This window comes from Leucoraja erinacea, chromosome 2 (genome assembly GCF_028641065.1).
Source record: "Leucoraja erinacea ecotype New England chromosome 2, Leri_hhj_1, whole genome shotgun sequence".
Classification (NCBI taxonomy): domain Eukaryota; kingdom Metazoa; phylum Chordata; class Chondrichthyes; order Rajiformes; family Rajidae; genus Leucoraja; species Leucoraja erinaceus.
Window position 1 is genome coordinate 73,857,545 of NC_073378.1, and position 27,525 is coordinate 73,885,069.

General features: G+C 43.5%; 2 protein-coding genes across 2 annotated transcripts in view; both read left to right on the forward strand.

Annotated features, from left to right (window-relative positions):
• Positions 1 to 27,525, forward strand: part of LOC129711113 (PH domain leucine-rich repeat-containing protein phosphatase 1-like) — a 140,859-nt gene that overhangs the window by 65,635 nt on the left and 47,699 nt on the right. The window contains exons 2-4 of the mRNA XM_055658521.1: positions 16,694 to 16,884; positions 20,861 to 20,986; positions 24,208 to 24,374. Coding sequence (XP_055514496.1) covers positions 16,694 to 16,884; positions 20,861 to 20,986; positions 24,208 to 24,374 — 484 coding nt within the window. The remainder of the gene's footprint in view (positions 1 to 16,693; positions 16,885 to 20,860; positions 20,987 to 24,207; positions 24,375 to 27,525) is intronic.
• Positions 10,260 to 16,633, forward strand: LOC129711121 (protein FAM200C-like). Its single transcript, XM_055658534.1, has one exon. The coding sequence runs from the start codon at positions 11,391 to 11,393 to the stop codon at positions 12,510 to 12,512; it is 1,122 nt and encodes a 373-aa protein (XP_055514509.1). The 5' UTR covers positions 10,260 to 11,390; the 3' UTR covers positions 12,513 to 16,633.

Consider the following 27,525-nt stretch of genomic DNA (forward strand, 5'->3'; position numbering starts at 1 on the left):
GGATGGGTGGTTGCATTATAAAGTTTGAAAAATGGGTGCTTAAAGAAAGCTGCAACACATTCCACAATAAGATTCAATTACATGGCTTTAACAAAATAAATCTTCAATCTGTTTGAATTACAACCACCTGTACCATTTGTTTAGTCTTGCTGCTTTGAACCTCTGTTGGGGTGGGTGATTGCAACCTTCACGTGGTCTGCAATGTTTCGACGAATGCAATCAATCTGGCGTACACAATCAAATAAGATCAAATAGAACAAGTTGTCCTACAACTTTAGGCTGTGCACACCATATGCAGGAAGAAGAAGAACCTCTGTTTCTTCTTACCCTTCCTTTTGGAATTTGGATAGTCACTGCTGCTCAGGGAAGTTATGCTGATAGCTTAATGCTTTGTTTAGCAACATTATAACCCAGGAGATTTGGAGCATTGGGATTTGTACTAATCTGCAGAGAACAGCAGCACAGAAATAATGAAACTAATGAACTGGACATGCCCTTCCTTGTGAGCTGTCACTTTTCATAGGTGGATTATTTTGTCATGACAAAAATGCTGACATTTAAACATTTATTTCTGAATTTTGAATACTTAGTACCTTGGTTAAGTTTTCACTTCAATGTTTTTTGTATGAGGTTATACAGTCGAAAATCCAGAATGGGGCCCAGATAGCCAGATTTAAAGCTGACGGTGGATATTTGGATCAAATTATTATTCATATTGTTGTATTTTTTTTAAATTGGTTTTATTCTGAGTATCTGAGAGTGTATATATTTTATTTGGAATGTTATACAGTTTTAACTTTTATAAAATGGATGTGGTTGTGTACAGAAGACTGAGAAATACATATTCTGACAGTTTCTGATCTGTATGATTCCAGCAATAATAGGCAAGCATTTAGCAGCTGAGCCTTTGGGTGTTCTTGACTTCTTCAAATGAACATTAATAGAATTGCAATGTACGATAGATCTCTGGTAATCGAAAACGTGAAAAAGTTGATATATAATGGATCATGTAATGTGATTAAGTACACGGTAGAGTCTTGCAGTTCTTATTTCTTGCCAGTGTTAAAATGTTCTTTTTTAAAAAAGTAACAGGTTAACCAAATGATATTGCAAGCTGTCTGTATGTTTCCAGTTTATGTTCTGTTTTGTAATTGTAATTGTATTATAATAAACTTGTAATTACAGCAGTCATTGGTCTTGGAATGGGTAATAATTCACATGAAGAACAAATGTTTAAAGCCATGCTTTTTGCTTGATTTCATGAATGATATCCTGACAATTATATAGTTTCTAAAGTTAAAATGACAATACCTTGAAATGTCTATTTTCTGAAATGCCTTAATAATACAATTATCCTTGATCCATATTTATCCATGTATCATTTTTTTTACCATTCACGTGCCGTTGTAAGACATTTTGTGTGAATTATTTTTGTTATGGATTTTAGTGCTGATTTTTTTTTCAATTGGTTAATGAGCCTGTCCCACTTAAGGGGCTGCCCCATTGCGGCGACCTAATTCGCGAGTTTGCCCTCGACTCATACTTGCAGCATGGTCGACACAAGGTCCTAGGAGGTCTTTGTAACTTCATGCTCGAGAGTAGTCCCCGCGTACTCGTGGCCTCAGCTAGGTCGCAACGTATTTTTCAACATGTTGAAAAAAGCAGCGAGTAAAAAATTTTTTACTTGTGGGTTCAGTCGAGGTGGGTCGTAGTAGGTCATAATGCTATTTTTAGGTAGTCAAAGTTAATCGAAGGTAGTTGAAGGTAAAGCTCGTTGAGAAAAAAAAGGTGAGAATGCCTGCTAAACTTTATTAAAAGTTGTCTGGCTTCTTAAAAGTGTCTCCACTACTTCCACCCCATTCTCCCCTTCTCCCCCCCTCCTCCACACCCTTTAAAGGACTTACTGTTAGCCAGCTGTCTTTTACCTTCCTGTACATCGCGGGTGTAAATTTCGGACAGCGCTCCCCCGCTTTCCCTGGCCCCCGCCTTTGCGATGTGTGTGTGTGTGTGTAGGCGGTCGATCCGGCTCACGGTTACATCGCTGACAGTCGATCCAGCTCGAGGTTTTCCAGGCGAGTGCCCTCGAGCTTGAAGGTCAAAGACAGTTGCTGGACAGGCCCTTTACGCGACTTTTTCGGCGACTGCCGGCACCTGCCATAGGTCGTTGCAGGTCGCCGAAAATGTTCAACATGTTGAAAATCCAGAGGCGACCAGAACAAGGTACAACTCTTTGGGCGACTACTCACGACCATACAGGCTTCACCCCGCAACATGTCGCCAGGGTGTCGCCGTGAGTAGTCTCCTCAGTTGCCCAAAGAGTCGTAGCGTCTTTCTGGTCGCTGCTGGATTTTCAACATTTTGAACATTTTCGGCGACCTACAACGACCCTTGACGGGTGCCGGCAGTCGCTGAAAAAGTCGCATAAGTGGGACAGGCCCATTAGTCATGGTTATAAAAAGTACACTATTTCTTTGGTTGTTATGCACAGAAAGGTGGACTGCTTTTAATGCAAGTGACATATTGAACCAAGGGGTCTTGAAAAGGTTGTGCTGATCTATCATTCATCTTGGATTGCAATTGAGTCCCATTGTGACAAACTAGGTACCTGATATGCGTAGGAAGGAACTGCAGATGCTGGTTTACACCAAAGATAGACACAAAATGCTGGAGTAACTCAGCGGGAAAGGCAGCTTCTCTGGATAGAAGGAATGGGTGACATTTTGGGTCGAGATCCTTCTTCAGATTGATAGTCAGGGGAGAGGGAAACGAGAGATATGGAAGGGTAAAGTGTGAAAACGAGATCATAGGGGACGAAGTTCAAGGAGAATATTTCACTTGGGCAGTTTACAACCTAGCAGTATGCATATTGACTTCTCTAACCAGGTAAAGGGGCTGTCCCACTTGGACGACCTAATCTGCAAGTTTAGAAGAATGTCTTCGACCTTGAAACTCGCAGCATGGTCGACACGTGGTCCTAGGAGGTCCTATGAGGTCGCTGGAACTCTCCTTCATGCTCGAGGGTAGTTCCGAAATATTCTTGGCCTCAGCTAGGTAAAATTTGCGAGTAAAATTTGGTCCGCATGGTTCTTTTTGACTCATAGTGCGGTGGAGTGGGGTCGCTGAAAAGTTCGCATGGCGTAACTAAAAGGGCCCATTAGGCAATCTTATTCGCTGACACGGGCATCTCTGGTTGGCTATGCTTTTCTTTTTGGACAGCTTTCCATGAAAAGTGACCATAAGTAAAATGTCCACTAAAAGGTTTTGTTATCTATCATATCTATATACTTTTAAAACTCTGCGTGTGCGTGTGGGTGTATGTCAGGTGTATGTCATTTTGATTTTGGCTTCGATTCGTTGGTTTCAAAACCAAAACCACACGCTGGAAAAACTCAGCGGATTTTTAGCATTTCTGGAGTATTTTACTTTTACATTTTGGGTAAATCCCCTCCTTGGTCAATTATAGTCAGGGGAGAGGGAAAATTAAATATGGAATCAAGTGTGAAAACTCATAGGGATCGAAGTTCATCTAATTTTCACTTGGGCAGTTTTACAACCTAGCACAATGCATACATGACCGACTCTAACCAGGTAAGGGGCTGTCCCCCTTGGACGACCTAATCTGCAAAGTTTAGAAGAATGTCTTCGACCTTGAAACTCGCAGCATGGTCGACACGTGGTCCTAGGAGGTCCTATGAGGTCGCTGGAACTCTCCTTCATGCTCGAGGGTAGTTCCGAAATATTCTTGGCCTCAGCTAGGTAAAATTTGCGAGTAAAATTTGGTCCGCATGGTTCTTTTTGACTCATAGTGCGGTGGAGTGGGGTCGCTATTTAGTTACAGGCGTAACTAAAGGGCAGCCGTAGGCAATCTCATTCGCTGACCGGGCATTCTGATTGGCTCACTTAGTTTTCAGGTCCAAGGAAAACCTACCAGTAAGTAAAATGTCCACTAAATTTTATTATCTATCATATCTATATACTTTTAAAACTCTGCGTGTGTGTGTGTGGGTGTATGTCAGGTGTATGTCATTTTGATTTTGGCTTTGATTCGTTGGTCCGCCAAAACCACAAGCAAAAACTCAGAGACTTTTACCATTTCGCGAGTGATTTTACTTTTACATTCGTAAATCCACTCCTTGGTCAATTATTTCCCCAGATTTTGATTAAAATTGATCACAAAACTCAATTTTTTAAATCTAATCGGCGCTCAGCAGCTGCTGACGTCACAATGCCTACATGCCGACCAATCCAGGCCCACCTGCCTCCAGGCTCCGCCCCCCCCGCCGCTGTGGATTAAAGGCGCAGAGAGATCGAGAAAGTTCTGCAGAACAAACATTCTACAGCCTGGCTCTCCTCCATCCCCCACACCGCCCCGTTGCCCACACCATGCCAAGTACCCTCGCGCCACGCTTCCCGCAGCTCGACTCCTGCCCGCTCCTCTCCTTCCCCCCCCCTCCCCCACTTCACCTCTCTCCCCCATCCTCCCCTTTCCCTCCCCCTCCCCTCCCCCTTTCCCCCCCTCTCCTCCCCCTCCCCCTCTCGTCCTCTCCCCCCAGACAGAGCAGAACGCCGGCTGTTGCCAGAACCGCACCCGCAGTTTTCCCGGCTGCTATATTTAGTTTTCAGCTTCTGGCAACTATGCCCCGACCGACCTGCTTCAGGTGAGAAGAGATAAGGCGACGGGTGGGCGGGCTAAAGGCAGGGGTGTGAGGGAACCCTCTACAATAGGCGCAATGATCCTTCCTATAGTGAACCCTGCTGCTGCTCTCAGTCTGTGATGGGGCCGCTTTCACAGACTTAACCGTGAGCGGCGGCCGCGTTTAACCAGGGCTCTGGGAACTCGGCATCTGATGGGGACGTGGAGGCTTCCAGAGGGAAGACAGGGACAACATGGAACCCGGCAGCAGAGTGGCTCCGTTAATGGATTAATTCCACAGTGAGTTCAGTTTAGTAACAATCCGCCCTCTCCTCCCCCCCCCCCCTCTCTCGCCCCCCCCCTTTCTCCCCTCTTTCTTTCCTCCCCCCCTCTTCTCCCCCCCCCTCTTCTCCCCCCCCTCTTCTCCCCCCCCCTCTTTCTCCCCCCCCTCTTCTCCCCCCCCTCTTCTCCCCCCCTCTTCTCCTCCCCCCTCTCTTCCCCCCCCCTCTTCTCCCCCCCCCTCTTCTTCCCCCCCCTCTTCCCCCCCCTCTTCCCCCCCTCCTCTCCCTCTTCCCCCTCCTCTTCTCTCCCCCCCTCTTCTCCCCCCCCCGCTCCCCCCCTCTCCCCCCCTCCTCTCCCCCCCCCCTTCCTCTTCCCCTCTCCCCCCTCCTCCTCCTTCTCTTCTCCCCCCCTCTTTCTTCCCCCCCTCTTTTCATCCACCCCTTCTTACCCCCCTTCTCTTCCCCCCCCTTCTCCCCCCTCTCTCCTCCCCCCCCCCTCCCACCCCCTCTCCCCCCCTTTCTCCCCTCCCATCCACCCCCCTCCTCCTCTCTCCCCCCTCTCCACCCTCTTACCCCCCCCCCCTCCTCCCATCCTACCCCTCTCCCCATCTCCCCTCCCTTCCCCTCACCTCTCACCCTCCCTTCCCCCACCCTCTCCTCTCCCCTCCCTTCCCTCACCCCCCCCCCCCCCCCCCCCCCCCCCCCTTCCTCTTGCCAGACACTCACAAAGGTTTCAGCTTCATTTCACTGTACAATTGGTGAGAAAGACCATCCAACCATTTAACAAATTCCAAACGTTAACAAGCTGAGAAATTCATAATTTGGTACAGAAGTAAAGGCTCTTTAAATCACTGGAAAGGCAGAATGTGATGATGTGATTGCGAGTTTCAGTCAATATTTTCAACCTAAAAGTTTAGTGATGCTTTTACGCAAGACCATAGGGATCAATGTGCAACTATTTACAAGAAAATTCTGCTATCGGAAGCAAAGTTATACTCTGTAAAGCAAAAAAGGGTTCAAAGGCTGTTGTTTCCCAACTGAGTCAGTGGAGCATGTTGTAATGAACTGTGGAGCAATTCATTCTTAATTGTCAAAAAGGATTAGTTATGTTGATATCCTTGTATGTCGTAAGCTCTGCTCTTAGTATATTGTACAAACACTTGAGATAACTAAATAGTCTATCTACTTTCTGAAAAGCTGAAAAATGGTCACCATTGATTTCAATAACATACTTGTCCCGATATTATAAAATATTTATTCAAGGTCAAATTAATTAGGCTTATTTTTAACTGAATATAATACAATTATTTCATAATAATCAACCGTTTAGCAAATCAGGCATCATTTAAGAGTTCATAAATGAGAAACTAATCTTGAGAAATCTGACTTTAATTTGCTACCTTAGTTATATATTGTGACCATAGGTACTTCTTGGGAATAGTCTGTAGTCATATATACCCCATTTGGTTTCAGGTATACATTTCTTTAACTTTCTGTTAACTTTAACTTGCCATAAACAGTGTTTCTGCGTGTTTCGGAATGGATATGTTTTTCTGAATATATTGAACATTTCACCAGTATGTATCTCTATAATTATAAAACTCTGATCTTGGATGTGGATGTATTTATTTGCGTGTGTGTGTGCCTTCTTTGTCTGTGATTCACATCTCCGCAAAAACACGCCGCGCTAACGGTGACATTTTTACATATTCCGATAGATTCCTCATGATTTCAAAAATCGCCTCATCTGAAAAATTGATTCATTATCTCTTGAGTTATTTATTAAAATTGTTCACAAATCTGAAATCTTTTTTGAAGTAAACGAGCTGATGACTTCACAATGGCTCAGCTCCTTGCGGCCTGCTGTTTTCAACCCGCAGCCTGCTGGGCACTCTTTTTCAGGAGCTGCGAGTTGTGTCAACCCCCCGACTCGCAACCCCCCGCCCACAGCCCAGCCGCCCCACCCCCCAGTGCTCTGGATTGAAGCCGCTGAACACGCAGTAATTTGGTTGGGCTTCCGAGGGCTTCAGAGGTCCCGTGAGGTCCCGAGAGCCGCTCGCAGTTGGCCCTGCCCGCGCCTGTTTGACAAGTTCAAGTGTGCCCTCTCTCTCTCTCTCCCCTCTCCCCTCCTCTCCTCCCTCCCCCTCTCCTCTCCCCTTCTTTCTCCCTCCTCTCCCCCTTCCCCCCCCCCCCCATCCCCTCATCCTCCTCTCCCCCCTCCCCCCCCCTATCCCCCCCCTCTCAACCCCCCTCTTTCCCCCTCGCTCCACCCTCCCCTCCTCTCCCCCCTGACCCCTCTCTACCACCCCCCCCCCCCCCTCCCCCCCTCTCCCTCCGCTCTCCTCCCCCTCTCTCCACCCCCTCTGCTCTCCCCCCATCTCCCCCCTCTCCTCTCCCCCCCATCTCCCCCTCTCCTCTCCCCCCCCCCCCCTCTCCCCCCCCCCTCCTCTCCCCCCCCCTTCTCCATGCTCCCCTCTCCACCCCCTCTCCCCCCTCTCCATTCTCCCCTCTCCACCCCCCTCCCTTCAACCCACTCTCCCTCTCTCTCCTTCTCTACCCCACTCTCTCTCCGCCCTCTGTCTCTGCCCCCTCTCTCTCTATCCCTCCCTCTCTAGACGCGCCTGCGAGGTGGGGGCTGTGCGTCAGTGGATAGGGCAGGGATGGGGTAAAAGGAGCCAATGAATAATATTAATATAATACCAAGGGGGGTGGTTAGTGTGTGTGTGACGCCGCAGGCAGCCCCCCCCCCCCCCCCCCCCCCTCCAACCACACGTTGAGGGCACGGGACCCAACAGGTTCCCCTTGGTCTAGTGTACTTATATAACTCTGATCTTGGATGTGGATGTATTTGTGTGTGTATTTGTCTGTGCTTGTCATGTTTGTCTATGATTCACATCTCCTCGAAAACACGACACGCTAACGGTGAAATCTTTACATATTCCGAGATTTACCTCATGATTTCAAAACTCGCAAAATATCTGAAAATTTGATTCATTATTTCTTGAATAATTTATTAAATTTGTTCACAAAGCTGAAAACTTTTATCAAGTTAACGAGCTGATGATGTCACAATGACTCTGCTCCTCGCGGCCCGCTGCGCAGTTTTCAATGCGCAGCACTGTTTTGAACGCGCAGCACTGTTTTCCAGACCTCCTCTTCTCTCCCTCGCCCCCCCTCTCACCCTTTGCCTTTGCTTAATTACTTTTCTTGCAAATAAATGTGACTATGTTTCGGCTATAAAACCATAGTTTGATTTTGTGCAGTTTTCTCATTTCAGGGTAAATAAGAGATAAAGACTGGCAACCACTATAATCACTCACAGCACCAAGATAAATAAACGATAGTTATCCTGCAGTCATTCATAGGTTTTCTGATTACAAGAGAAATATTTCTGCCTATGGAAATTGAGGAATAATTGCATTGTATTCCAACAAATGCTCAATATATAGTGTACATCTTGCAGTTTAGCCTCTATATTTCTGTTCATGAAGTCTTCTGTGGACAGTGGTCATTGACAAATCCACACCTGACTCCTGAAGAGTGTTTCAGATCTGTCGGACAGGTGCTTGAGGATTTTTCTTTATTATAAAGAGAATTATTCTGTCATAAGTTGTGGAGGTCTTCCTTGGCCTGCCAGTCCCTTTGTGATTAGCAAGCTCACCAGTGCTCTCCTTTTTCTTCTTAATGATATTCCAAACAGTTGATTTTGGTAAGCCTAAGGTTTGGCTGATGTCTCTAACAGTTTTATTCTTGTTTCTCAGTCTCATAATGGCTTATTTGACTTTCATTGGCACAACATTGGTCCTCATTTTGATAAACAGAAATAAAGGTTTCCAAAGGTGATGGAAAGACAGGATGCTGAGCGCTCTCTTATCCCTGCATTAAGGAGGCAATTAACCTGAGCAATTAAACACACCTGAGCAATTACAAACACCTGTGAAGCCATGTGTCCCAAACATTATGGTGCCATGAAATGGGGGGGACCATGTATAAACACAGCTGTAATTTCTACACGGTGAAACCAAAACGTTTAAAAATACCCCTTAATAAAATCTGACAATGTGCACTTTAACCACATGTGATTTTTTCTATTATTAAACTCAAATTGTGGAGCACAGAGGCAAATAAATAAATAAATGATGGGTCTTTGTCCCAAACATTATGGAGGGCACTGTTCATTCCACTAAATTGAAAATATAGACGTAACAAGCTAGAGTAACTCAGCGGGTCAGACAGCATCTCTGAAGAAAAGGAATAGATGACATTTCAGGTTGAGACCCTTCTTCAGACTGCAAACCATGTTTAACTCTTGTCCAAACCTAATGTTGTTGACACATTCCAATTAGGCTTGCAAAATGCTGTATCATGAATTATGGATGAACTTTAATTAGACAAGCAAAAAACAAACTGCTGGAGGAACTTAATGGATCAGGCAGCATCTGTGGAGAGAAAAGGACAGATGACGTTTTGGGTCAGCAACCTTCTTCAGACGGTTGTCCTTATTGTTTTAATATTCTGGAAAATGTTAAATGAATGGCAAATCTTGGTTTCATTCGTTTTTGTTATTGATACCAATGCTTGCTATTCCTCCCACCACTAATTACATGTAGGCATGAATCATCTACAATGAATCGTCTACTATTAAAGCCTCTTACAATAGATCTTGCTATGTTCATACTCTTTCCCTTTACTAAATATTGGTGATAACATGGAAGATTTATTTGTCATTGCAGTTATTTAACATGTATAAAGCCCAATGCAATTAATGTGTATTTTGTTTGCTGACTAAATGTATTAACTGCTCACTCACTACAGTAATGTGGCAGCACATTGATTGTTTCTTTATAGCTGGTATAAATCAGTCCATGTCCAAATATAGAAAAAGCAAAATGACTCACTTCTTGGTTACTAAATATATAACTGGTGGGAAGTACAGCAATAGCAGAATATGCTGCAATGTGCAGACAGTAAATGAACAAGAACTTAAATATCCTGAATAATCTTAAATTATTTCAAAATATAGTAATAATTAAATCAAGATTCACAAGAATCAAGAGGAGCCAATGAATAATATGAATAAACCAATGAATAAAAGGAGCCAATGAATAATATTAATATAATATCAAGGGGGGTGGTTAGTGTGCGTGTGTATGGGGCGGGTGTTTCGTGTGTGTGTGGGGGGGTGGTTAGTGTGTGTGTGTGATGCCGCAGGCCGCCCCCCCCCCTCCCCACTCCTTTCTGCGCCGGATGAGAAGAGCTCACCTCCCCCATCTGGGGACTGCAAAGCCTCCGACTGGAAGTCCGTGCAGAGAATGGTGAGGACGGCTGAATAAATCATCGGGACTTCTCTTCCTTTAATCCGGCACATTGCGTGCAAACGTTGCTTGCCCAAGGCCAACAGCATTATAAAAGACCCCACACATCTCCATCATGGACTGTTCACCCTGCTGCCCTCGGGCAAAAAGGTATCGTAGTATAATGAGCAGAACGGCCAGGTTTTGCAACAGCTTCTTCCCCCAAGCCTTCAGACTCTTGAATTCCATATAATGTGCCGCCACTATTATCTATTTTATCTTTTTATCTATTTTATCCTTTTGGCATTTTATGTTGCACGGTGAGCCAGATGCAACGAAACTTCGTTCAGACTTGCATTTATTGGTGTATTTTTGAATGACAATAAAGTCTTTGATTGATTGATTGATGATAAACCTTACCTGGTGCAAATATCTGTATCTGTGATCACAAAATGACCACAAATGCAGACGAGTCACATTTTTTTGCTGAATACACACACAGCAAACACTCATTCTTTCCTATTTTGGTCTAAGACAGTGGTTCTTAATCTGGTGGTCGTGACCCCCATGGGGGTCGTTTGGGGGGTTTCTGGGGGTAATGAAGGGGTCATAAATAACATATCAATTTGTTGAGTCCATTTTTAGGAATCTAACAAAGGTACATACCACACACGGTATTTTGTTCACGTATGCACGTACGTATATGCACACAAACTGTGTGTTGTGAGCCGTGTCTGCCAAGAAGCGCACATACAGTGAAGCATTTCTCAAGTTCGGCTTCACAAGCATTGTTCAAAAATCCGTGGTCAAACCGCAATGTGTTATCTGTGCCAAGGTTTTGAGCCACAAGAGCATGAAGCCCAGCAAGCTGAAGATCCATTTGGAGTCTTGCCACAGCGACCTGGCAGGGAAGGGCATGGACTATTTCAAACAAAAAGAAGCCGCACTCAAGAGTTCCCGCATTGATTCAACGGGTCACTGCGCTCGTCAAAATGAAGCAGCGTTGGAGGCTTCATACCGGATTGCTTATCGAATCGCACAGGCTACAAAACCTCACATCATCGGTGAAGAGCTTATTAAGCCATGGTCAAAGCAGCGAAGTTGGTGCTGGGGGAACAGCAGTCAAACAAATTCAGGCAGATTTCCCTTTCGAATGACACAGTCTAAAGTTAAATCTCGGATATGAGTAATGATATTCTGCTGCAAGTGGTGAGCGCTGTGAAATGCATTCCAGTGTATTCACTGCAACTGGACGAGTCAACAGATGTTGCCTCTTGTTCCCAACTGCCAGTCTACGTTTGTTACCTCGATGGAGAAGCCATGAAGGAGGAGTACCTGTTCTCGGAGCCATTGGCCACTACCACTCGGGGAGAAGATGTGATCAGAATGCTGGAAGCCTTCCTCATCAAACATGAGCTTGGCTGGGAACGTTTTGTCGGGGTGTGTACAGATGGGGCACCTTCCATGGTCGGATGCAGATCCGGCTTCAAAGCCTTCGTGAAGGATGTCACTCCCCATGTCTCCTTCACCCACCACATGATACATCGCCATGCTTTAGCGATGAAGACTCTCCCTCATGGTCTTCGGGAAGTGCTTTCAGATGTGGTGAAGATTGTGAACCACATCCGAGGGAGCGCAACAAACTCAAGAATCTTCAAAGTGATGTGTGAAGAAATGGGCGCCGATTTTACTGTTCTGATATTCCACACAGAGGTGCGCTGGCTTTCGCGTGGTAAAGTTCTCAATCGTGTGATTCAACTTCGAGAGGAAATAGCGCTGTTCTTGGAGAGAGGGTGTGCTGAGAAGGAGAATCAGCTTCATGAAAAGATGCCAGATGAACTGTTCGTGATGATGGTTGCTTCCTTGGCTGATTTATTTGCCGAGGTGAATTCCTTGAACATGTCACTTCAAGAAAACCTCCCAATTCTACACACGACTCGTGACAAAGTGGCAGCGTTCAGAAGGAAGATTCACCTTTACCAGAGAAGAGTCCAGGACGGTGACACGACCATCTTCCGTGAGATGACGACTCTCCTGGATGCTACGCCAGATGCTGAATGCCAGTTCTACAAGGAGATCTCAACCCACCTTCTGGCAATTAGTGAAGCCATCGAATGTTACTTCCCCGGACTGGACGACTGCTCTCGTGATGAGTGGATCATCCAACACTTTTCCATTCAAGACGGTGCCATCAGTGATACTGAGATAGCTGCGAAGGTTGAATTTTACCGAATTCGTGAAGATGCGCAGCTCAAGAGTGACTTCATGGAACCAGAGCACGGCAGGTATATTGGCATATTTTAAAACATTCAGATAGGTACATGGGTAGCTAGGGTTTTGAGGGATTTGGGACAAACTCAAGCAAGTAGGATTATCTTAATTATAAATCTGGTTGTATGGACAAGTTGGGTTTAAGGGCCTGTTTCCAGGCTTTATGACTCTACCTCACTGACAGTTTGCGGCTGCAATGTGCGCTGCTTGCTGTCAGCTGAGTTGGATGAGCATAGGACCTGTTACAGCTTATTTGATGAACGCACTATACTGCTCAGCAGCACTCATGAGCACTGATGATATCACTTCATTGCTTTCACAGGTCTCATTATTTCATACCTATCCCAAAAAGGCACAACTGGGAAGTGCCGTCAGGCTTTTTATGTTAATCATCTGGGAGGAAGTGGGAGTTTGACTTTTTTTAAAAAAAGTTTTAGAAAATTAGGACTTTTGAAAAAGAGAAATCTCGAATGAAAACTGATGCATAGTTCACGTTTCTCTGTCCACAAATGCTGCTTTACCCACTGAGTATTTACCCACTTGCTGTTTTTACTTTGTTCAACATTTACTTGTTTGTTCAAAATATTTCAGATATTTGTTGGTGGATATTTTTGGGCAAACAAAATGGAAATGTTTACCAAACTTGCAACCTGCCACTCCAAGGGTCTCACACTGAACCGGGGATGCACGTCTTCCTGGGCTATCACTTAGCCAGAATTCTTCTGCTATTCAGTTGCACAAATCTTTTTTGGCGTGAGCTGGATCACTGAATGGCAGTTCCTGCTCGATGACACAAAAGCTGGGCGATTCTATCTGCTAGTGATGCAGTGGGGGGCGGACTTCATCATGGGCAATGGAAAATAGTCTGCTCTTTTGGCGATTTTCCAAATGCAAACAGAGTACCAGTATTTATGCCCAGGACTGCCAGTTGATGGATCCAAGGTACCTTATTATTCAGTTTTTTACACCAATACACTGTTCTTAACAAAAGTCTACCCATCATGTGAAACCGGCTAAGTAACAGATATAAATTAGATGACTTCAAGACCGAAAGTCAAAACGTTTTTTCATGACAGACAAATTTTCATAGTTTTACCACCAATTTGGACACCAAAAATGTGACATTAAAAACTCTGCCACATTTCATATGGCCCCTCATACATATACATTTTGATTTGATCTTGGGAAATATCTTCATCAAAGCAGGAGAAAAATACAGTAACATGTCTGGTATTCAGCCTAGCAAAGATCCGGTAACGGTCGTTGTGCTTGCCGTCCATTCTCACAACGACCTTTATCGGGGTCGGTACCTCCGTAAGTTAAATCATGGAGGCTCCAAACCTCTAATGCTTTTCAAAAACCCAACGAGGTATCCTATGGTAGTAGCGATTTTTGGGAGAATTAATTTTTAATTTTTTTTTTCCAATTTAATATAGCAAAAACATCGTGGTGTCAAAAGCGGTACCACCGTTTACGATATATTTTCCGACTTTTTTAAATCAATTAAAAAATTGTGGACATAAATTGGTAATCAAAACTAAAGGAACTGAGCCAATCTTCAATTTGGCAACACAGTCTATTGGCTATCTTTCGTATAGACCAAGTCTTTAACTTCATTCCTTCGTGTCAACTTCGGGAAGCTCCGCAATGACCATTACGGAGACATTTTACTTACTAAAAAAACAGCCAAAATCAAACGTTCTGACGAATCATCGGCCATCGATAGCTCAAATCCATAAGGTAATGTACCGCTTAGGTCACATTGGTGAAAACGTTTGGTTTTTGCTAATAATGTAACATTCGTTTTCTGGGACACCAAACCTTTTAATGTCCACTGCAACGTACGTTTGTGTGTATGATGTGTAACGCGCGTTGCGGTGTCCACTAAGATGGATGCAGTATTCTACTACATGATCAGGTGAATGAAGTGGAAATGGTGCTTGCAACTTTATTGTTCCATGTGGTATTCATAAACATAGAAAGGAATAAGAAATAGTTGTACATCAATCTATGAAAGTAAGCATGCAGGTGCAGCAGGTAGTGAAGAAAGCGAATGGCATGTTGGCCTTTATAACAAGAAGAATCGAATATAGGAGCAAAGAGGTCCTTCTGCAGTTGTACAGAACCCTAGTGAGACCACAACTGGAGTATTGTGTGCAGTTTTGGTCCCCTAATTTGAGGAAGGACATTCTAGCTATTGAGGGAGTACGGCGTAGGTTTACAAGGTTAATTCCCGGGATGGCGGGACTGTCATATGCTGAGAGAATGGAGCAGCTGGGCTTGTACACTCTGGAGTTTAGAAGGATGAGAGGCGATCTCATTGAAACATATAAGATTGTTAAGGGCTTGGACACACTAGAGGCAGGAAACATGTTCCCGATGTTGGGGGAGTCCAGAACCAGGGGCCACAGTTTAAGAATAAGGAGTAAGCCATTTAGAACGGAGACGAGGAAACACTTTTTCTCACAGTGAGTGGCGAATCTGTGGAATTCTCTGCCTCAGAGGACGATGGAGGCAGGTTCTCTGGATGCTTTCAAGAGAGAGCTAGATAGGGCTCTTAAAAATAGCGGAGTCAGGGGATAATGGGAGAAGGCAGGAACGGGGTACTGATTGGGGATGATCAGCCACGATCACATTGAATGGCAGTGCTGGCACAAAGGGCCAACTAGTTCAGATTCAGATTCACATTTATTTTCACATACACCAATTAAGGTACAGTGATATTTGAGTTACCATGCAGCCATACAATTACAAAAAACACCACAATTAAAAAGAACGATAGAACTTTGACATAAACATCCACCACAGTGATCACTGTGATGGAAGGCAATAAAGTTTAGTCAGTATTCCTCCTTTTGTTCACCTCCTTTTGGGGCCTTGACCCTCCGCAGCCGACGCTATGGACGGCCCGATGTACAGGCCCTCTCGTCGGGATGATCGAAGCTCCGACGTCGGGATGGATGGAACACACTCCGTGGCTTGGAGTGTCCAAATTGGCCACTTTCTTACTGGAGATCACGGCTTCTCGATGTTATAGTCCGCAGGCAGGCCAACGGTCGGAGCTCTTCTCCGGCGGCCCCCGGCAAGGGATCCCTGGCTCCGGGATGGTAAAGTCCGCTCCACGCCTGCTGCTAGAAGCTCCGCAGGCCGTGGCTTCACGGTGTTGAAGTCAGCAGGCCGGCGGTCAGAGCCTTTCTTCTGGCTCCACGATGTTAAAGTCCACGCCGTGCCTGCTGCTGATAACAAGATTCAAGATTCAATTTAATTGTCATTTGGACCCCTTGAGGTCCAAACGAAATGCCGTTTCTGCAGCCATACATTATACAATGTAACAGATAGTACAGAACATTGTTCTCAGCATTGTAGCACATTTTAGCGCATCACCGTAGTAGAGGTGAATCAGACAGTACCCTAGCTTATGGTCGGACCATTCAGAAACCTGATAACAGGGGAATCAGCTGTTCCTGAGTCGGGTGTTGTGCACTTTCAAGCTTCTGTACCTTCTTCTGGACGGGAGCAGGGAGGCGCGATGGGACATGTCCCTGATTATGATGGCTGCTCATCCAAGGCAGTGTGAAGTGTACATGGGGTCATTGGTGGGAGTCTGGTCTGTCTGTATATTGACAACTCATGAGGCCCTGCCTTGAGGTTATCCGGCTGTCGACCATTTCTATGAATATGTGTAGAAAGGAACTGCAAATGCTGGTTTACACCAAAGATAGACACAAAATGCAGAGTAACTCAGCGGGACAGGCAGCATCTCTGGAGAGAAGGAATGGGTGACATATTGGGTTGAAACACTTCTTCAGATCCGACCCGGGTCTGAACCAGCAACTTAAACTATTAAAGCATTAAACCAGCATCTGCAGTTTCTTCCTACACAAGGAACTGCCGATGGTGGTTTACACCAAAGATAGACACAAAATGCTTGTGTAACTCAGCGGGACAGGCAGCATCTCTGGAGAGAAGGAATGGGTGACTTTTCGGGTCGAGACTATTCTTCAGAAGAAGGTTCTCGACCCGAAACGTCACCCATTCCTTTTCTCCAGAGAAGCTGCTTGTCCCGCTGAGTTATTCCTGCATTTTATGTCAGTGAATATGATTTATTGCTCTATTTGATGCCATATGATCTATTTGATGCCATTTACAAATTAAATAGCAGCTGATAATTTTTTTTCCTAGGCATTTGGGTAATTGTTTTATTTGCATTCCAGGAAAACCGTACACCATTGAGCACTTGGAGCGAATCCAGCTGAGTGGGTTGTTCAATGTTCGAAAGGGGAAAATGCAGCTTCACAAGTGGACCAGACGTCAGGTTATTCTGTGCGGAACTTGTTTGATAGTTTCATCTGTGAAAGAATGCCACTCTGGAAAAATGCATGTTCTGCCTTTGATTGGGGGAAAGGTATTGTGGCAATACTTATTTCTGGAATACATGAATGACATTTGCATTGTAAAAGCAATTTAATGTTTTTATTTATTATTTAGTGGTACTGATGAAAGCAACTTTATGAAGTAGAGACTATTGTGAGCTTATTTCGGTCTTCACTAAATATATTTAGTAATAGAACAAATATTTTGCAAAGGTACGCTACCTTTGTGAAAAACGAAGTCTACCAATGTTTCTTCTATTTATTCATTTTCTTATCTATTTAATATTTCTCCACTTATTGAGCCAAACAACATTCATACCTTTTAAGTGAGCGTTTAGGAATTCATTCAAATTTTAAATAAATGATCATAACCTTATATTTTATATGTTTCAATACGATCCCCTCTCATCCCCTATACCAGCCCAGTCGCTCCATTCTTTGAACGTAAGAAAGTCCAACCATCCCGGGAATTAACCTCGTGAACCTACGCTGCATTCCCACAATAGCAAGAATGTCCTTCCTCAAATTTGGAGACCAAAACTGCACACAATACTCAAGGTGTGGTCTCACCAGGGACCTGTACAACTGCAGAAGGACCTCTTTGCTCCGATACTCCTCATGCCATTAGCTTTCTTCACTGCCTGCTTGCTGTACCTGCATGCCTACTTTCAGTAACTGATGTACAAGGACATCCAGATCTCGTTGAACTTCCCCTTTTCCTAACTTGACACCATTCAGATAATAACGTGCCTTCCCGTTCTTGCCACCAAAGTGGATAACCTCACATTTATCCACATTAAACTCCATCTGCCACGCATCTTCCCACTCACCCAACCTGCCCAAGCCACCCTGCATCCTCATAGCATCCTCCTCACAGTTCACACTGCCACCCAGCTATGTGTCATCTGCAAATTTGCTAATGTTACTTTTAATGTATCATTAATGTATATTGTAAATAACTGCGGTCCCAGCACCGAGCCTTGTGGCACCCCACTAGTCACTGCCTGCCATTCTGAAAGGGACCCGTTTATCCCTACTCTTTTATTCCTGTCTGCCAACCATTTTTCTATCCATGTCAGCACCCTACCCCCAATAGCATGTATTCTAATTTTGCCCACCAATCTCCTATATGGGACCTTATCAAAGGTTTTCTGAAAGTTCACGTACACGCCATCCTCAGGATCAGTTCCTGTGGGTTGGAGGGTAGCTAAGGGTAGCTAATGTTATCCCACTTTTTAAGAAAGGCGAGAGAGAGAAAACAGGGAAATATAGACCAGTTAGCCTGATACCGGTGGTGGGGAAGATGCTGGAGTCAATCATAAAAGATGAAATAGCGGCACATTTGGATAGCAGTAACAGGATCGGTCCGAGTCAGCATGGATTTACGAAGGGAAAATCATGCATCACCGCTCCGCCAGAGCAAGCCCTAATTTTATTTGCTGTTGAAGGCTTTAACTTCCGCATTCGCTCCTTCACCTGCCGCTCCTCTGCCAACCTTGAAGAAGGTATGTGTTACCATTCAAGATTTCAAAATACTTTTCAGTTAATGAATGGAAGGTCTCCTGTTATCGTACCTATTGCTCCCATAATTATTTGTTTTTCTGCAATTGGGATTGTTCTATGGAATAATTCTGCAAATCATCTGTCCGACTATGGATGTAGTTCAGCAGCAACTAATAGGACAGATGCTCCACTCATCAAACTACAGCTCCATCCTCATCAACTTACAGCTCTGACCCTTATCAACACCATTGGTGGAGAAGGACATGGAAAAGCTAGCGAGTTCAGGGAAGGGAACAATAATGTCCAGAAATATATCATCATTTCAAAAGAGGAGGTGTTGGAGTTTTAAATCACATAAATAGACAATAGACAATAGGTGCATGAGTAGGTCATTTGGCCCTTCAGCTGGGTAAATCCCTGGGACCAGCAAAGTATATCGCAGGACACTGGGAGGCAAAGTAAAAAAATTGCTGGGGCCAAGCCAAGGGTGAGGTACTGGAAGGTGACTAATGCTTTGTCTTTAATTATGTTGGGCTGCAAGGGCAAGCTAGGGAACTACAGGTCAGTGAGCCTTTCATTGGTGATGGATAAGTTACTGCAGGGGATTCTGAGAGACAGGTTCCAGATGTGGTAGTGGCATTGCAGGTACACCAGGGAGACTTTAAGATAGGCATATGCAGGGAATAGGGGGGATATGGACCTTGTGCAGGCAGATGAGATTTGTTTATGTGGGCATCATGTTTTGTGCATACATTGTTGTGTGAAGGGCCTGTTCCTGTGATGTGCAGTTCCACATTCTATCTGTATTTGGAAAGGCAAGGACTGATTAGGAATAGTCAGCAAGACTTTGTGCATGAGAATTTGTGCTTCACAAATTTGGGTTTTGAAGAGCTGAATGAGCGCATTGATTAGGAACAGGATGGTAGTCATCGTTTCCCTGGACATCAGCAAGGCCATTGACAAGATCCTGTGTTGTAGACTGGTCTGGAAGGTTAGAGCACATGGCATCCAGAGTGAGACAGCCCATTGGATACAAAACTAGCTTGGTAGAAGGAGTCAGAGATGATAGTGGAGGCTTGTTTTTTAGAAGCCTGTGACCAATGGTGTGCAGCAGAGATTGGTGTTGGGTCCTCTGAAGTTTGTATATTAACAAATTGGATGAAAAAGTAGATGGCATGACTAATATGTATGCAGATGTCACCAAAAAATTGATGGTGTGGGTTGACAGCGAGAACACTTAGCTGAGTTTATCTAAAATTTGAAAGATTACAGCAGAATCTAGGTCCACTGGGAAAGTGGGCAAAAGGAATGGCAGACAAATAGAACAAGTGCAATGTATTTTGGGAAGTTAAACTAGGACATGAGTGCAAGGGCCTGGGGAATGCTGTGGAACGGAGACCTCATGGTTAAGGTACATGGCTGCCTGAAAGTGGTGAGAGAGTTAAACAGGGTGGTGAACAAGACGTATGTCACACTTGCCTTCATCAGTGTTGGTGAGACTACACCTCAAGTATTATAGGCAGTTCTGATAGCCATACAATAGGAAGGATGTAATTACCTAAAGAGAGTGTAATAAAGATTCACAAGCATTTTGCTGGGTTTTGAGATATAAGGATAGGCTGGAACTGTTTCCCTGGAGTGAATGAGGCTGAGGTGTCACGTATAGAGGTTTATAAAACCATGAGGGGCATTGATAAGGTGAATAGTCACGGTCTTTTTTTCCCAGGATAGAGAGGTCTAATAATAATAATAATAATAATGTTTATTTATATAGCACTTTTCAACAAAACCAGTATAATAGTGGGCATAGGTTTAAGATGGGAAAGAATTAAAGGGTTCAGGAAGGGAAGATTTTTCAAATGACGGTTAATTGGTATATGGAACGTTACCAGAGGAAGTGATAGAGGCAGGTACTATTATAACTTTTAAAATAATTTTGGCCAAATACATGGATAGGAAAGGTTAAGAGGGATATGGGCCAATCACAGGCAAATAAAACTAACTCAGATCGCACCTTGGTTGGCATGGGCGTTGGACCAAAAGGCCTGTTTCAATGCTTGATAACTCTAAAAACTGGTTGTCTTCTCGTGGATCCAATAAGGAAATGCCAATTTACACACTGAGCTTCCAGAGAAAATGAAAAAAAAAATTTCTGGGATAAGGCAATCAGTATTATTTAATTTTAATAATGAATTAAATCTTCTTTAGAGTTTCTTTTGTCGTTTAATTTATTTTCAACAAGTGGATGGTTTTCGAAGCATGGTCTCACCAGATGTCAGTGCTAGCAGAGAAAGCCCAAGAAAGGCATTGGGCTGCACAATGCTTCCCTGGCTCCCAGTGAGAGACTGAACATGGAACCATCCAAAAAAGAATATCATGGTTCAGGGATAGGCAGACAGCCAGCCATAGATCTCAGGACGACAGATGATCTACAACATTTTTGGAAATATTCTGAGATGGTGTATAAAGTGTGCCACTAGAAAATTTGATTTTTGTTTTGCATAGGTGGAAGAAGTGAAAAAGTACCAGCACTGTTTGGCTTTCAGTTCATCAGGTCCACAGGGTCAAACCTACTACATCAGTTTTGACATTTTCCCAGAATATTTACGCTGGCTACGGCAGGCTTCAAAGGTGAGTCGAGGTGTGGGTGTGTCTTTAGCCTTGTGCCAAACTGTGTGTTTCTAATTATTGCTTTTGGCAAGAAAGTAAGCCACTTTTTGCATACTGCATGCTGTGATTCAAGATTGAACTATAATTTAGGCACAGCAGCGAACCACCAGAAAAGTTTCTTGAAACTTGTTTATTTGCTTCTGGCAAATTCCACTGATATGTTTATTTATTTTTTGTTTGTAAAAGATTACCAAAGTTCACTCACCAGTTTTGTATTTCAAGCTGTAGTGTGTGGTAATAGAGTAGCTTTTAATAAAAATAACAGTGGAAGTTTTTTTTTGCCTTTTGTGGGAACAAGTCAGGTCTAGTTGCACCTTTGACAGGCACGTTTTAGATGCAGTTAATTGGCCACTGAGGAGAATTAAAAGGGGCAGGGGTTGCAGTAAAGCACCTACATTTGGCATCAACGATAGTTCTCATAGATTACATTTAAGGAGAATCTGAATTGTAAATGCAACTCTTGGTTCTCTCTCTTGGCAGGAAGGGATGGGCAAAGCAAGTTAAATCTGACCGCTGTCTTGGCATGACTGTATTTATCATTCTCATCTGTCTACAGGAGCATATGGAAATTATTATTCACATCCTATACTAGAACCCAATCCTGTTTCCTTCGCACTCCTAACTAAACTGATAATCCCCATCATCCAACACAAAAACATCAGCCCTTTCTGTTGTCTACAAATCTTTCTGAAACAGCTTCCTGCAATGCAGTCCTTTCAGCTCTCCGTGTTGATTTATCTCTCAGTTCCAACAAAGTTAGCCTGCTTTGTTGCATCTTCCCTGCTTCTGCTTTGTCTTTGCATGGAGAGCCTTAAGGGCCTGTCCCACTCGGGCGTCATTTGCACGTCATGTATGCGACATCATTTACGCGTCACGACGCATGACGCGCACGTCGTGGTGTTCGCATGGCGTGCATTACGCGTGCGTGGTGATGTAGGCAGTGACGAGCGGTCGCGCGCAGTGCCCAAGGATTTTGGGATTCACAAATGACGCCCAAGTGAGACAGGCCCTTTAAGCTAATTTAAGCTAATTTGGCATCAAAGATGAGAATGCAGTCATTAACTTCACTCTCCTCCTCAAAATTTACCCTTTCAATCATACTTTTGGGTACCAATTTTTAATAATCTCCCAAAAGATTCGAAAACTGGATTAAATTTTCAGAGCGTAAATAGTGAATAATACATTCCACTGGTTGGCAAATCAATAAGGATCGGCTATAAGCTCTGAATAATGCCTCAAGCAATGAAGAGAAATACAAAAAAAAGCCTACTTTCATCAAACATGGGATGTTTTTTCAAAAATAGCAGTTGAGGTAGTGACTAAATTTTGTGCGCTGCCACTGCAATTAACCACATGGAGTTACGATATCATAAAGGTAACGTGGACCTAACATACAATAAAAGTCAGAAATGGGTTCTAAATATTTCTGAATAAAAAGGCATTCAGGAAAGTTCGGAGAAGAAAGCAGGGAGTGATAGAATAGGTTAAGAAAAATACATTGTTGGAGACAAAGGATGTCATGAAACTAACAAGAGCAGAATCTCTCTTCTTAGAAAGAAGTGCAATTACACCACTGGCACCATTCTACAGGTCAGCATCTGGTGGGAAGGATATTAAGATGTAAATTTGCAGGGAAGTTACAGAGGTGCACAAAACCTACAATAGGAATACATGACAGGCTATCGGGTATAGTCTAGGACAGTAAATACATGGGGTAAAAAGAAGAACTAGAGGTTCTGAGGTACATCGAGGGAAACCTACTTTCTTGATCAGTAGGTTTCTAGTCAAATGAAAAGGGCGGCATTGGTTTAGTTTAGTCTAGTTTAGAAATACAGCTCAAAAACAGGCCCTTCAGCCCACTGAGTCCAAGCCGACCAGCAATCCCCGCACGCTAACACAATCCTACACACTCTAGGGACAATTTACAATTATACCAATTAACCTACAAACCTGTATGTCTTTGGAATTAACAATTCCATGCAGAGCAGGAAGTAACAATAATAATATGAAGCTTAGAATGGCAATAGAAAATGATATAAACCAATGTATTGTAAATTTGTTCAATGGGAGAAGGGCCAATTTCAATGAGATATGAACAGAAGTAAGTTAGAAGTAAAGTTTGGCTGGCAAAATTGTAATTATATAGTGTATAGTCTTTAAAGTGAACATGTTACCACTGTAGTCTAGAAATATTTCCAGGAGGGATAAGGGAAAGGTAAATGACCAATAAGACAGGAAGTAAAATAGTGCAGGAAAGAAAGTAATTGATTCATCTCAAGTTGTTAACACAAGTGAGAATTAAACCGGAATGGAACTTGCAAACAGTGTGACAAAATACTAACACAAATAAAAGAGAATGCAAAATATCATGAAAACAAGAAAAGGGGTGTTAAAGGAGAAATTAAACCAGTCAGAGATCAAAAATGATTTCCTCATGAAGGCAGAGGTACTAAATTAGTAGTTTTCATTAAAGATAGAGGTTGGTGGAGTTTTAGCTAAGGAAGATATAACTAAGATTCTAGATAGATTCTATATTCTGGAATGACTAGCTGCAGTTCACAGAAATCACCAGTTCCTCGTGATGTGCATCCTGGGTTCCTGGGTGAATTGCCTTGGCTTGCATTAGAACTAATTGTTATGTATAAGCATCGAATGCATCATATTTCTGCTTCAGATTTGAAGTAAAGGGAAAAGACATAGGGGATTTAAGGAAGAAGATTTTTACATAGACAGTGAAAACGATATGAAACTCATTATTTGTAAAGGTGGGGGAACCAAAATCAGATTGGAAAGGAATTTGAGGGAAAATAATGAGCTGCAGGGATGAAATGGAGAGGAGGCCTAAATAGAATGCTCTATGTAAGGTAGCATGGATTCATTAGACCAAATGCCTGCCCCCTAGAATGTAATGACTCAACATTTGTAACAAGAAATAGCTGAAATAATTGTTAATTATTTTTACCTTTATTCATATGTACCATAACTGTTCATGAATTTGTTATTCTCAGCTTATATGCAGTTAAATGTCTCTTTGATTTTAATTGTATTTTCCACGCATCATTTATCGAGCCTTTGTTAGAAATAATTAATAGCTCATCTATTTGAGAATTTTGTAATAACATTTGATCTCAGAAGATATTGTGTGGAGAAATGGAAAAACTTTGCTCATTTTATTCTTTCAGATTGTATCCCAGCGAATTAGCTCAGTTGATTTATCGTGTTGCAGCTTGGAAACTCTCCCAAACAATCTCTTCTATAGCCAGGATCTTACTCATTTGAACCTGAAACAGAATTTTCTCAAGCAGAATTCAGAACCTGGAACAAATGGAGGACTGAGTGACCTTCAAAGGTAACTTTTTTTATTTTCCAAGACTGGTCTTGTAAGTAAGTAAGTAAGTTTTATTTATATAGCACGTTTTAAGTCAACTCGCATTGACACCAAAGTGCTTTACATAAAATAGATAATAGGTTTCCATACAAACCATAGAAAAAGGTTAAAAAAATAAAGGAAATGGACACAACACATTATAGAGTTCAACACAAACGTCCCCCCACAGCAGAATCAAACATTTCCACCGTGGGGAAAGGCACCAGTCCTTTTCCTCTGTGAAACACCCGAGTCGGGGCCCATTTGTGGCCTTGCAGCCAGTCCGATGATTTTTCAGGGCCCTCTTGCCGTGAAGATGGAACTCCGGCGTCGGGTGAAACATTCCTCAGCGGCTTGGAAAGTCTGGAGCGGCTGCCTCCTCCCCGGAGACCGGGGAACTCGTAGTCCTCAGGCCGCGCCGGTTGGAGCTCCGACCCCGGCGAACTCGATCCCAGGCTCCGTGGCGCTCCAAATCCAGCGCCGCCGGAGGCCGGACGCCCACAGCTACAGCTCCGTGATGTTGGGAGTCGACAGCCACAGCGCTCTGGAGCTTACCGCACGACGACCCGGTAAGGCATCGCCCACTCCATGTTGGTATCCCAGCGCTGCACCACCGCCGCCGAAGCGGTAGTCCCGGCCGGTCCCGACAGGAAACGCCGCTCCATTCTCGATGGTAGGCCGCGAGGACGGGGCGAAGAAGCAGCTCGGAGGGATGCTGCCTCTCCGACCAGCTTGGGGACTAAGAAATAAAGTTTCCCCCTTTCCCCCACCCACCACATAAAAGACCTCCAACTAACATTTTTTAACAGGACTTAAAATAAAAAAAAGGTGAAGAGACGGACTGCGGGCAGGCTGCCATACACAGACGGCACCCACTCCTGCACATCTGCCATCTTTCAAGCAATCTTTCAAATATTTATTCGTGCTCAAATATGATAAATTATTTGGATGGAGACGTAAGAGACTGTAGAAGTTGGAATTTTTAGGAAAAAACAGCCCAGGAGAGGAACACAGCAGGTCAGGCAGCATCTGTGGAGGAAAATGGCTAGAAAGCGTTTCAGATCAAGAACAGACCAGTTTCTTTTTTGCTGAAATATTTGAATGGAAAGCATTTAATTCAAAATACAACAGTTTTCGCTGTAGACACAAAATGCTGGAGTAACTCAGTGGGACAGGCAGCATCTCTGGAGCGAAGGAATGGGTGACGTTTTGGGTCAAGATCCTTTTTCAGACTCACTATATTCACTGTAATCACTTTTCACTGTATTTTCATTGTATCTTGGTACACATGATGAAAATAAACCAATACTGATTCCAAACCATCTATAAAGCAGGCTGTATACTAAAGCATTTTTTTAGCAAGCTCTTCGCTCTTGAAGAGACTTTCTTTCACAATACATTTCTTAGCTTCTCTTGTGATATAGATGGTACATGGAGGTCCTGTTTTTATGGTTGTGAGTAAGAGCGCACATTAAAAAAAACTGTCCTTTATACAACTGGTGAGAAACAGAAATTGATTATATTATCTGCTGGAAGAAGATTTAGTAGTCTACAGTGAATTATATGGTTTCTTAACAGATATTTTCCATAGCCTTTTCCAGTTTCCATATCATTTTAGTACAATAATTTTCACTCACATTGTACACTAATGAATCAGAGGGAAACATTGGATAAAAATCTGTAAAAAATATCACAATAGATCTGGTTCCATCTCTATTTTTTGTAAGCATCTGAAGAATAGTTGAAAGAGCAGAACTGACAATGAATAAGGAATATGAGCATTGTATTTGTTTATATTTCATTTGAGAATGTATCACTTATGTAAATGTGAGAATTTATTGAGACAGCTAATACATTCTCTCATTCCTACTAAATCTTGATTTCTGACACCTTTCTAATGCTACGTATCTGTCTCCAACAAGTTCAAACCAGTGTCATTCTTACATGCTGCTTGAAGAGAAGCAGAGTTTATATGAACTCGAGATAGTAATTTGAAAAAGGGAATGATGAAGGAGAGAAATCCATCTTAAATAAAATTTACAGATTTTGACAAAAAGGATGTGACTGCTTATGTGCTTATAAGATAGAATCTTCATTCTGCTGTACATCTGTGTAATTTTGTTCTTTCCCTTTGCAAGAGAATTATGTTCATGATGGATCGATAACATATTGGTTGAGGTCAAATTGGACTAGGTATTCATTCCATAGTGCTATCCTTATCCTTATAACTATAAAACTGTGATCTTGTATGTGGATGTATGTGTGTGTGTGAGTGCGTATGTGTATTTATTTGTTTGTGTGTTGTCACATCTTCTCGAAAAATCAACGTGCTAACGGTAACTTTTTAAAATATTCGGTTTGAGATTTGCACCTGTAGTCCGAAATCGCCTTATCTGAAAATGTTGTTCTTTATTTCTTGAGTTATTAATGAAAATCTTCACAAATCCGATCAAACTTGGTTGATTTGAAAAGGTCTTTATTCTCTGGAGCGCAGAAAAGCCTGATAGAGGTTTTTCGCTGATGACGTCATAGACAGAGTTGATCTGCTTTTCCCTGACTTCAGAATTAAGGGACAGAAGTTTAGGGGTAATTTGAGGGGGAACTTCTTTACGCAGAGAGTGGTGGGGGTCCGCTCCCAGTGTAGTGGTGGAGGCGACAGTATCTCCCGAGATAGGCATATGGATGAATGGAGGGTTATTGTACAAGTGCAGGCAGGTGGGACTAAGGGGAAAAAAATTTGTTCGGCATGGACTTGTAGGGCCGAGATGGCCTGTTTCCGTGCTGTAATTGTTATATGGTTATATGGTTAACTTTGAAATCAAAAAGCCTGTTTTTCGCTGATGACGTCATAATGGATCTGCCTGCCTGCCGTCTGCTCGCGGCTTGGCTGGGGTCCGGCCCTGTACCCGACAGCTCCCGAGAACTGCTGAGCGTTTGGTCGACGCACGCTCGCGACTCGGCTCCCCCCCCCCCTCCCTTCTCCACCCCCCCCTTCTCTCCCTCCCCCCCCCTCTCTCTCTCCCTCCCTCTCGCTCTCTCTCTCTCTCTCTCTCTCTCTCTCTCCCACCCTCACACTTCCCCCCCCTCTCTCTCTCCCCCCCTCTTCTTTCTTTCCCCCCCCACCTCTCTCCCT

What these genes read in the sequence shown, in the direction of transcription:
- LOC129711121 (XM_055658534.1), top strand. Translation starts at nt 11,391, where the DNA reads ATGAGTAATGATATTCTGCTGCAAGTGGTGAGCGCTGTGAAATGCATT.